The 12,040-nt window shown below is 40.1% G+C and overlaps 1 protein-coding gene across 2 annotated transcripts in view; it reads right to left on the reverse strand.

Moving 5' to 3' along the window:
- Positions 1–573: 573 nt before the first annotated feature.
- The window catches only part of mapkap1 (MAPK associated protein 1), a 30,105-nt gene continuing 18,638 nt past the window's right edge, over positions 574–12,040 (reverse strand). For both annotated transcript variants that reach the window (XM_030435909.1, XM_030435910.1), the window contains exons 9-12: positions 9,737–9,877; positions 5,551–5,688; positions 2,281–2,378; positions 574–1,612 (exon numbers count right to left, since the gene is read on the reverse strand). In XM_030435909.1, coding sequence (XP_030291769.1) covers positions 1,490–1,612; positions 2,281–2,378; positions 5,551–5,688; positions 9,737–9,877 — 500 coding nt within the window. In that variant the 3' untranslated portion in view covers positions 574–1,489. The remainder of the gene's footprint in view (positions 1,613–2,280; positions 2,379–5,550; positions 5,689–9,736; positions 9,878–12,040) is intronic.

Below are 12,040 nucleotides of genomic sequence, written 5' to 3' on the forward strand. Positions count from 1 at the left end.
AGTTGCCAGTTTATTAGATAAGCTGTTCTAAAACTAATTCCTATTAGTCTATTTAGCAGCTTTGCATTAAATCCTACCTTCATGAAAGTTATGATGTTTAATGATGTTGATGCAACTAAACTGTCTACTATGTTGTCTACCCTGTTCATACCAAGGAGGTACGCTAAATTAAAGATGCTGAAATTCATCAACTACTGGACTAGTTGATAACAATTACATTCATTGAAAACTCTTTTGATGACTGATTCAGCAGATTGAGCAGTTTAAGAAAAATCTCTGATTCCAGCTTCTTGAATTGGACTATTTTCTGGTTTCCTCTATTACAGTAAAGTGAATATCTTTGGCATGTGGACAAAACAAGACATGTGAGGACATCATCTTGGACTTTGTGATAGACTGACATTTTATAGACCGAAAAACTAATCGTTTGATTGAGAAATGAATCACAATCAAAAACAGATTACTCAATGATGAACTTAACCATTAGTTGCAGCCCTAGGCTAATGAACACAAATGCCAGCATAATTCAATACATTTAGACAAATGAAACAAAGATTCACCACCTTTCAAAAATGGTTTCAACAAAAACTGGTCATTTATTGTAAGAATGTGAAGTGAGATGTCTGCACAGAGACCAAGAACACTAGAAGACAACAGCCATCCCAGCCAGTCTGTTCACCCTGCTGCCATCTGGCAAAAGATACAGAAGTAATCGCTGCCATACCAGCAGACTACAGAGCAGCTTCTTCCCTCAGATTTAGACACTTCCCTATTCATCAACACTCCACCATATAAAATAGATATCCCTGTGTAGCATAAAGGGATTACAATTTAATTTCATTGTATGAACCAGTGTTGTAATATGACAAATAAATTAACCTTCAGCTCTGTTGTATTAGACTTGCTTAGTTTTAACTAGATGCACCTAATGAACTGGCAAATGAGTGTAGAAGATGTTAAGGAGTTGCTATATGGATTCAAGGCAGTGGAGTATGTTACAAAAATCCAAACTGAGCTATTTTATTTCTATATTATAATAATTTCATCTCCTGAATGTAAAATGTTTATGTACAGTACATTAAAAATGTGAAATGTTTCTTTTCATTTTATTGTGTTAAATCTCATAAAGACAGAGGACAGAAGCAAATATTTAGCATGTAGCTTTGATTTGTTTGTTGGGTATACATAACCGACTGGTTGAAGCTGTACAAGTCCATCCTGAAGGATGGAGCTTAGATTCAGAGGCAGTGAACGAACAAGAACTGACGATGACTTGTCAGCCAAAACTCTGTCCCACAGCGAGTCTTTGCCTTTTTATAGAAAAACAATAAGGAGCCTTTCCTGGTCTTCCTGGTCCATTTCCTGCGTGTCACTCTTTTCCTCCACTTCTGTTCAGCCTTTAGCCTGTAGGTATGGGACTGTCAGGCCTCGTTTATGCATCTGTCTGTACATGTGCAGACAGACAGGTGGCAAAGCAGCTTCAGTCTGTCTACTGACCAGTCTTTTTCTCCTTCTGGAAACTGAAGCTGGTCCGGCGGCTCAGTTTCCTCTGCTTCTGGGCAAAATAATCAGCCCGAGAGGTGCTGGCCCGGGACTCTAGGATATAGTTGACCTGAAAAAACAAACACACAAAATAAAACATTATATATGTAAAAATATTCATCTGAAACATGCAGCTTTAGGCTTTCGCCACAGATATAATAAAATAACAAAGACATCAAATGATCAAAATGGTCTCCATCATGGTGTCACACTCTGAACCACTATGTTGTTGTAAGCAGACAGAGGGACATTTCAGTTTGTTTTGAACCATGTGTCTATAAGTGTTCCAAAAATATAACTCCTCTTGCCACTTTTAAAACTATTAAAAGATAATGAATAATTTACTATGAATGAATGACATTGTTTACAATAATCTCTGGGTAGATAACCCCTGTGTCACGTACTGATGCCTCTTTTTATCATGTCATTCATATTCATCTTACTCATTCATCTAAAATGCATGTGTGAAGCTTTTCTATCTTATTAATTAAGAAAAAACACTTTGACAAACTAACAAACAAAGGGTGGAAATAAATACATAAAATAATGTAAGAGGAATTTCTCCTGATTGTCTGCAACATTGAAATCTCTCAGGACCTTTGGATGGACAAACTCTGCCCAGGCGTATTTATGAGCTAGACATGTTTTTCATGTCCAGACTAAGTCTAAATTGTTAGATATCCTATATATCCCAAGAAAAGAGAAAGTGGCCACTCACAGACATCAGCCATAACTCACCTTAAGCACTATTTCATTGACAGTAGCAGCATCAGACTCAAAGTAGAGGGGCTTGTAGTCATGGTTGCTTAGATACGTGAGTTTAAATATAGCGTGACCTGTAAGACACAGAGGGAAAGCATGTTTAATGAGACAGAAATAGACAACAGAAAAGACTCACTGATCGCACCTATCAGCCTGTTTGTGCACAGCTGCAGGGCGGCTGTAGCTCAGGAGGTAGAGCAGCGTGTCCAGATATCGGAAGGTCGCTGGTTGGATTCCCCTTGTGTGCTTGAGCAAGATACTGAACCAAATTGCTCCTGATGAGCATATTGCACCTTCTATCAGTGTGTGAATATGACGGTCAGTAGACTGGAAAGCACTAAAGAAATGCAGGTCAGATGCAAGTCCCACATAGCTGCAGGATATAAATTCTAAATTGCCCCCAAAAGAAAAGCCATCTGGACAATGGCTTTTCAATTTAGAAATTGTATTTATTTATAAAATTGACATTTTACTTCATCTCATTAAGAAATTGGTTTTGTGACATGAAAACTAAATTCTTAATGAGATGAAGTAAAATGTCAATTTTCAAGGTAGTCTTGAGTTCCAATGATTTCTACAACTCTCAGTTTTCTATGATGGAGTGAGTGGAACACAATCTACTTTGTCACAAAAACATTCATGAAGTTTGGTTCAATAAGGGATTTATTATAGGTCCTCTGAAAATGGGACCAAATCTAAATATACATACAGTAACTTTAACAATCAGTTTTGATGATTATAGAAAGTTCTGTGAATCATATTTTATTTGTTGCATGGCCTCTTAACTTCTTCTGAATGATTCTGATTGATAACAGCTGCTGACTTTTCTGAGCCCATTTTAACAGGGCTTGTTCGATACAGCCATTACACTCAGTCACAGACACTACGATGGGAAAGTCTAAGGAGCTCAGTATTGATCTGAAAGAGCACATTATTAAGACAAGTCAGGAAAGACACTTGAAGACATTTCAAAGCAGTTACAGGAGCAAAGATCAACTGACCAAACAATTGATTGTAAGCATAAAGTGCACGGCACAGTTGAGTCACTGCTACCATCTGAAAGGAAACACAAACTATCACCTGCTGCTAAGAAAAAACTGGTCAGAGATGTCAAGAGCCAACCAAAACCCATCAAAAAGCAAGTCTGCAATGAGTTAGAAGCTGCTGGAGGACAGGTGTCAGTGTCCACAGTCAGGTGTGTTTTACATCAACATGAGCTGAGAGGCTGCCGTGTTAGAAAGAAGCTCTTGATAAACCTAACCCCACCTTTAAAGCTCGACTGAAGTATGCTGCTGATCAAATGGACAATGGACATTGTTTGGTCACAATGAGCAGCAGTATGTTAAGAGGAGAGAAGTGAGGCCTTTAACCTCAAGAATGCCAAACCTACATTCAAGCATGGTGCTGGTAGTGTTATGCTGTGGGGCTGTTTTGCTGTCATAGCCTGCTCTAAAGAAAATAAACGGAATAATGGAAGAGGATTATCTCCAAATTCTTCAGGAAAAACCCCAAATCATCTGTCACAACATTGTCTCTGGGGTGCAGTCGGGTGTTCCAACAGGACAATGATCCCAAACACACATCAAAAGTGCTAAGGGAATGGCTAAATCAGGCTAAAATTTAAGTTTTGACCTTCCCAAAGTCCTGAGTTGAACCCTATGGAGAACATCTGGACCGTGCTAAAGAAACCAGTTTGTGACATGATGCCAACAAATTTAGCTGAACTTTACTGATTCTGGCAAGAGGAGTGTTTCAAAATTCAGTCAGGACTACCAGGAGTCTGTGGATGGTCAGACATCAAAAGCACCTAATTGAGGTGAAAATGACTGAGAGACATTTAACCAAATTAGAATTACTGTATGTATATTTTTGATCCAGACAGATTTGGTCACATTTTTAGAAGACCTATAATAAATTCATTATTAAACCAAACCTCATGAATGCTTTTGTGACAAAGTTGTTTGTGTTCCACTCACTCCATCACAGAAAACGGAGAGCTGTAGGAATCATTGGAACTGAAGACTGCCATGATATACATGTTCTTTACAAGTGTATTTCAACGTTTGACTGCGACTCTAATGATATAGTACAGACTGGCATGGTACAGTAATTAATATGAATATAATTGAAAAGAAGTCAATATTCAGGATGTGATACTATTTATGACTTTATTGACTCTGTCAGCTGATCAAATGTACCAATAACCCGTTGAACATATTTAAAACTAGCAACAGCAAATGTCACAGATATTTAAAAGTAGAGATGAGTTGATCAGGATCTGGGCCAATCCACAAATATTCAAATAGGTCAGCACTGACTAAAATAAACCAGATTAAAGAGTATCTGCACACCCTTATTCCCTCCGTCACAGAATATTTAAAAGTATAATTAGAAAAATATGGTCAGCATTTAAATGTATCGCCAAAGGTGAAGGAGGGTGGAGGTGTAAGGATATCACCAGAGTAACAAACAACTGCTGTTCTTTGTTAGTTATCTGTGGCAGAAGCCAGCTACTGTAAGAAGTTATCAGTTTGAAAGGAGTGTTTTTTGATTTAATAAGACAATTAAACTTGTCTTTGTTCAGTAAAAGGGAATAATCTGAAGTCAGATGGTGTATGGATTTTTCAGTTTAGTTAGGAAAATACTCCCATGTGAAACAATAGAGGCTATTAGATTATCACCTTCCTAAGTGTAGTGGTATAAGGAGATGTGATGGGCTGCAGCTCGCTGGTTAGCATGCAAACTTCAGTGACATCTCTGCAACACATTATGTAGACGTCTTTTGACATAATGTCAATGCTGTTTTTCAATCCCTGTTGATAATGTAGGCTAATTTCTCGATTGTTTTAAACTAAAGATTCTTGTTGTATTTTACAAACTGCTCCTTAAAGTGTGCAGCACAACTTTACTTTTTTCTATCCTGTGTTTGTTCCATCTCTACCAACTAATAAGGCTTTACCAGGGTGCTGATTTCTATATGGATGGGAACAGCTACTAAATGGACATTGAGGGCATATCGGTTCATAATTGAGTTTAAAGTTCATGAGGATTTATGTTTTTATGTTTTTGTATTACAACTTGCTGTTTGTAGCATTTGTATTTTTTACTTCTAACCTGTGCTATCAAAGCATGTGGATGTGTGCAAACAGAAAAACAATTGAGGGAGAAAATGGACTGCATCAGCGATGATGCTTCTACCATGAATATCATGTACAGATGAGAAAATGAAGTCACTGTTCCACTCACTGGGACTTCTCTCCTCTACAAGGTCACAGGCACAGAGGTGGTCTGAGTCGATAGAGATGGGTTTCTGTCGAATCCAAAACTTTGTACTGGCCTTCTGATTGGTGACAGGATCAATCTCCACTTTCTCTCCTGAAATGCCTGAAGAAAGGAGTTGTAGGTCAGTTAATGAATAGAAACAGACTTCTTATACATGATCATTACTAACTGTTGGAATACAGGTATTGCCTATATTTTTTGTGGAATTTCGGCTCACTTGACCATTCAGGAAAGATGAAGAAGACTCAGCTACACTGATGGCTTACATTGAGATAGTTTATAGAACACGACCATGGAGGAGCAGCATAACATCACGTCTGTCTGCACAGAGTGTTGCCATGATGATCCTAATGAGTCTTCCCAAATGTCCAAATTATATCTTACAGCTTCAGGAGGCCGTGCTTCCATACATGTCATCTGTTTAAAGTCAGTGTAAAGCAAATTCAGCCATTTTCTTCTAAACACATTAAAAAGGTCATAAATGTGTTTACTTAAAACATGTAAAAAGCCATTCAACCATTTAAAATGTAATTTTGGAGCTAGGCTCACAAACTGTGTTTCAACATTTCTGTGTTCAGGATTTAATGGGCGGGTCAGAAATCATGGCCGCCTTATTGCATAAACCCGGCCCTGCTGCGGAAGTGGTATAAATACATCCAGCGCATTAGCTTTGGTGATTTTTCCGCCCACTCTCAAATCTTGGATAGCATCTCTTACAATAGTTTGCAGCTAGCTTACCAGTCAACCAGTCAGCTAAACAGTCATGTCTCCTCCACATCGCTCGTGCATCTTTCATTGATGCCACAGTGTGCAGGGTGACGGCGCTGCTAGCTTATTTAAGTAAGACGACAACGTAAGGAAACGGTGGGTCGATTTTGTCAAGAGGAGCTAACGTTACTGTGGGGAGTTCAAAATCACCACCATCACCGTCTCTGCAGTGTCCACTTTACCCCCGATAGTTACAGCAACTGTCACCAGGTAAAGTCTGGATATCTGCAGAGTCCGTTGACGCTGGTCAGTGGGGCCGAACCGACCCTCTCCGTCCCCGGCCTGCATCCTCCCATCCCGCAGACAGCGCATGCTCTCATCTCCGCTGCCGGCATTATGTGACTGCCTGCCACCGTCCCGCTGACAACAGGTCTCTCATCCTGCATTACGTGCCCGCCAGAGAGTGTAAGTAGAGTTTAGATTATCTGCCCGAGCCCGACCCTGACCCGACCGGGACCGCGGGCCAGGTCAGGACGATATTTCCCGTCATATATGTGTATTTTTTTTAATAACTCAGAATAATGACTTTATTTACAGCTACAAAAGGCGCATCTCTCTCCTCCCTCCATGTTGTTTTTTACCGCTGCGTGGTTTTACACATGAGTGAGTGTCCTCGTGCTGAAAACGTGACTTCTCGCACACGTGACATCACTCCCCGAGACGCAAGAAGAAAGCAAAAATATATATTTTTACTAAGAAAATCACAAAAATGATAGTAACGCACAGTGATTTGAATAAGTAACTTTAATCTGATTAGTGGTTTGGAAATATTACCGCGTTAGATTACTCCTCACTGAAAAAAGTGCTCAGATTAGAGTAACACGTTACCAGCATCACTGCACGGGCTCAGCTCGGTCGGGTCGGGCTTGATTTTTTTTGGGCCAGATCTAAGCTCTAAGTGTAAGTGTGTGCTTATGTATGTTATAAATATTGTACATTTGGGCAATTAAATGCATTTTGCTAAAGGTGCAAATCCTGAAAGTGATTTTACATCATGCATCCTGTCATGTCCATGTAATGTTAGCAAATGTTATTGCATTAAATCATGACATGATTTGGCCTCATTCCCTGAGTGGAGTCCATCTGACAGCACAGTGATAATCTACAGGTAATATTTCATGTGCACCAATATAGCTATGACAAGGAATTATATGTAGACTGGGGTTTTACGTTTGTGTGTAATGTAAAACATGGACTGTGAGGAACGAGGCTGAGCACTATCTGTGTCTGACTCAGAGTCAGTTTCTGGCTCTGATGGCTCAAACAGGTAGGGCTGGGTCTGTCCGATGATGCTGCTAGCTTCCATTGTTACTGTAGGTTACATCCTTGTACAGTACACGGAGGAGGCTCCCCTCCCGCGCGTGGGCGTGGTTCCAGCGCCTCTAACTGACACGCCCCCAGCGTTTCACAGCAGAGAGAAGTGCTTGTTTTTCCATGATTTTGAGACCTAATTTTATATACTTGGCAATTTTTTTAATCTTTCAAATTTGGCTCAGTGGTCAATGACGCACGTTTTTGTGCTGTGACAAACTCATAACAAAAATGTATTTCTGCTTTACACGGACTTTAACAACACAGCAAGAGGGGTGATGCAGAATCTCTCCCCTGTAGCCAGAGGACTAAGAGAGTAAACTAGGACTGAGACACTTAGTCTGTAAACATAGATAGATGTAAGGCTTCCTTACGAGGTTTACGCAAACAGTTAGCTTAGCAACTGGCATAACTGCTCCAAGGTAAGGACGGCAATGTGCCAGCCTGTCTTTCTAAAACCGAGGCGTAATATTCCTCCTTTTCCAAAAGCCACCTCTGAGGTAGGCGTAAACATGTGACGTGACGTGAAGCTCGAAGTTCGGCTGTGACCAGTTGACAACGAATTTGTCTTCAAAATAAGAGCTTTACATTGCACCCCATTGGAGTTTAGAACTCGGTTCTTAGCGGGTGGCTTTCAATTTGAAAGTAGCGACCGTCCTTAGCTTGCCGACACAACAACAAGCTAACACAACCAAACAGCTACAGAGACCGAGGAGACGCTAGCATCTCCTGGATCTCAGCAGCTGACCAGTTGCTCATCTTAATGTCCGCGGATGAAATGATGGACTGACTGCCGTGATCAGCTGTTTCATGGTTTTAAAACTCCCCGGCTGTGGGTCGCACAACAGCGCAGGTCGTCGACACCTTCGCCCACCTCACGCAGAGGCCGGCACATTGCTGCCTTTTTTTTAGATAGCAGGCGAGGCGGAAATAAGTGTACCCTCCGAGGCGGAAAATCGGCAGACCAAAACTGCGGACCGAGCCACCAAAAGGACGGGCAAATTGGCAGCTTGGTGCTGTGTCTAAAAACAGCTATTATTAGCGACACAAATGATAAGCATTTATATTTCATATGAGCTCCTTCATGCGTGCTTGTGCCCTCCCAGATTTCCCATTCCCCACGCTGGCTTACTTTCATTTTTAAAAACTGCGTCCGTCCGATCTTCCTTCGGGCGTCGGTATCAATTTATAGCGGGTCGGCTCGGGTACGGAATGTAATTTGTGCTACTGTCAGAAAACGGGTCCGATGTGGTTTTAAGTATGGCGAGTTCGGGCGGGTGCGGGTTTGCAAAATAAGACCTGTGCAGGACTCTGCTCCATTTTAATCATCTAGCTAATTATCAAGCTAGATGATTAAAATTGAAATAGTGACACTCCTAATGGGAGCTAATCAAAACTTAAGCTGCTTCAATGTATGCTGCTAATGTAAGCATGCCTGGTTAGCTTGCAAGCTAAAATAGTGACCTGAGACTTTTAAGGCCAAGTGTTAGCATATCATTGCCTAACATTATTATTTGGTGAGTTAAGAAGGGCTCTTAGAAGAAGCTTCTTAAATAGGACTAGAACAGCTGGTAAGTAATCTTCCTCAAAGTTTTTTCTCTTGCAAAAGTAAAAGCTAGTGTTCGCAAATAATGCTTGTCTAGTGTATTTCTGGTAAGCAGGTGAGAGCAGTTGCTACTTGACCAGTCAGATAACAGGAAACCTGTTGCCTGGCTTCAGTCTCCTCCACCATTGCCATGATCTTGTCATTCAAAAACTTTGATTCTCTCTTCTGCTTAATAGCTATTCCTGAATAAACCCTAATTTGTGCGGTATTAAATAAGGATAAATTACAAGGTAGGTGCTGTCAGTATAAATTGATTTGAGATTTACAGATGACAGGTGTCCAAATTACACATGGGATTATTAGAACCTGCTTAAGCAAGATATTAGAATTTTTTATGAATCATACGTCAGCAGCAACACTGAGACTAAGTTCAAGTGTAAATATAAGACAATTTAAATAAATAAGGCTGCTGGAGAAAAATGAAAACATGTCTGAGTTTTACAGCCAACAGTTAGCAGTATGTACCTAGCTGGACATCGGTGGTGAAGCGCAGCTTGTGGATCATACTGATCTTGAAGGACTTATAGTGGTGACTGCTCAACATGTCTTGAACTGTTGTTATGTCAATCGGAGGGTCTTCCTCTGAGCTCTCCTCGCCCCTGGAGCCTGGAAACAGAGGGAAAACCAATGTCAAAAAACAAAACAAAAAAGCAAAATAAACTGAAGTTTTGATTTAATACCAAGATCTAAACACATTCTCGATTTAGCCCTCTATGCCGTTAAATTTATATGTGACAATCAATCTGCCATGTTTATATTAGTGATAGTGGTGTATTTGTTTCATTTCATCAAAACAAATGCCCATAACTTTTCTTAAGCTGCAGTGACATGTGACAAAATGTTACTCCAGCTCGATGAAATGGAAAAGGGGGGACAGGTTAAAGATATAAATAAATATATTACGTCAGAGACCGCAGGAACAAGGAGATTTTCATTTATGACGACTCCTCATTTAATTGAGGATCTTTGGGGGATTCCTGAGGATCAGTTGGGGCTGTACCAAGCTCTTACCTGGTGCAGGTGGAAATTAAAGCGAAAGTCTCGCCAAAAAGCAACCAAGGCTTTATTTGGGATTGAATATGAGTCAAACCTTTGTGTAAAAGCATAATTACGACGAAAGAGGCACTTTTAAGATTTACCGTAGTTTCGGTTTTGGGCACGTTAATTTTGAACGGGAGAGCTAGGGGCATGACATGCTAGCATCAAAATTGCTATTTTTAGAACACTAAGAAGGCTCGACACAACATGAAACTTTGCTCGTAGCATCACCAGGGTCTCATGAACAAGAGCATTGAGAACATTGTGTACACAGAGTGACAGGCAGGAGAGTAATGGTGAACCGCTCCTCAAGCGTGCCTGTCAGGTCGCACTCGGGGATCAACACTTTTTCTCCTGCATGACGGCGACGCGCAGGAGATGCAGCAGCTAACGTGAGTAGTTCAAAAACCTTCTTTTTCATAAACTCTGTGTACACAATGTTCTCATTGCTCATGTTCATGAGTAGAGACCCTGGTGATGCTACGAGCAAAACCGAAACTATGGTAAATCTTAAAAGTGCCTCTTTCGTCGTAATTATGCTTTTACACGAAGGTTTGACTCATATTCAATCCCAAATAAAGCCTTGGTGGCTTTTTGGCAAGAGTTTTGCTTTAATGGTGTTATGGCGTTATGGCACAGGCTGCAACTAGCTAAAATTTATCAGTCAGGCCTGCCTCATTTGATCACAATATATCAGCCATGTTAATCTTTGAGGGGAAAATCAGTGGTTAACATACCCTCTGAAGTGTGCTCTTTCCATTTCTCTACATTGGAAGTCATACGACATAGATATGTTGGGTTTTAATGTTTATTAATGTATCTCCCATTGACTTCAATACAACTGGCATGACAGTCTGGTCCCAAAGCAGAATTCTTTCACGTAATGACCCTTAATTATTTATTAATTAATTAATAAAGTTCCTTGTTAACGCTCAGGAAACAAACAACATCCAAAGTTTTCTAAAGAGTGGTTTACAGACTTAGTTGATTATTCGTCAGTTTAGTGAATTTTTCACTTGCTGTTTAATAAGAGTATATGAGTGTAATATGTAGTGGCATCTAGCAGTACAAACTTGGCTAAAATGTATATGTAATATTCATGTATTCAAGTATGTTTTACTCAGTGTATAATCACCTGAAAATAAGAGTCGTTATGTTTTCATGACCTTAGAATGAGCTGTTTATATCTAAAGGGAGCGGGTCTCCGTCCATGGAAGTCGCCATGTTGCTTCACCATGTTTCTACAGTAGCCCAGAACAGACAAACCTGGCACTAGTGAGGGCATTTTCCACTCAGCTAAAAATTACCACAATGTAACACAAAGAAGAATAGTGTGTGGCTGCTGCTTCCTGCTAAGCTTTCCTGCTTTTATGAATCTGTTGTTGCCAGGGCAATTTTCTTTCCAGTTATTTGTTTGGGGAGTAGCATCAGGGCCAGCGACACTAAGAGACTTCACAAAATGATTAGGAAGGCTGGCTCTGTAACGAGGACTGCTTTGGAGCACATTGAGGTGGTCATGGAGAGAAGAATGAAGCACAAGCTGCTGGCCATCACGGACAATCAATCAATCAATCAATCAATCAAAGCTTTATTGTCATTTTGTTGTACGAACAAAGTAGTACAACAAAAACGAGATTACGTTTCTCCAGGATCAATAACATAAAACAATAAATAACACACAATATATAAATATAATAATTTAAAACTAAAACTATGATTAAGGGCTCATGA

Source organism: Sparus aurata, chromosome 12 (assembly GCF_900880675.1).
Source record: "Sparus aurata chromosome 12, fSpaAur1.1, whole genome shotgun sequence".
NCBI lineage: Eukaryota > Metazoa > Chordata > Actinopteri > Spariformes > Sparidae > Sparus > Sparus aurata.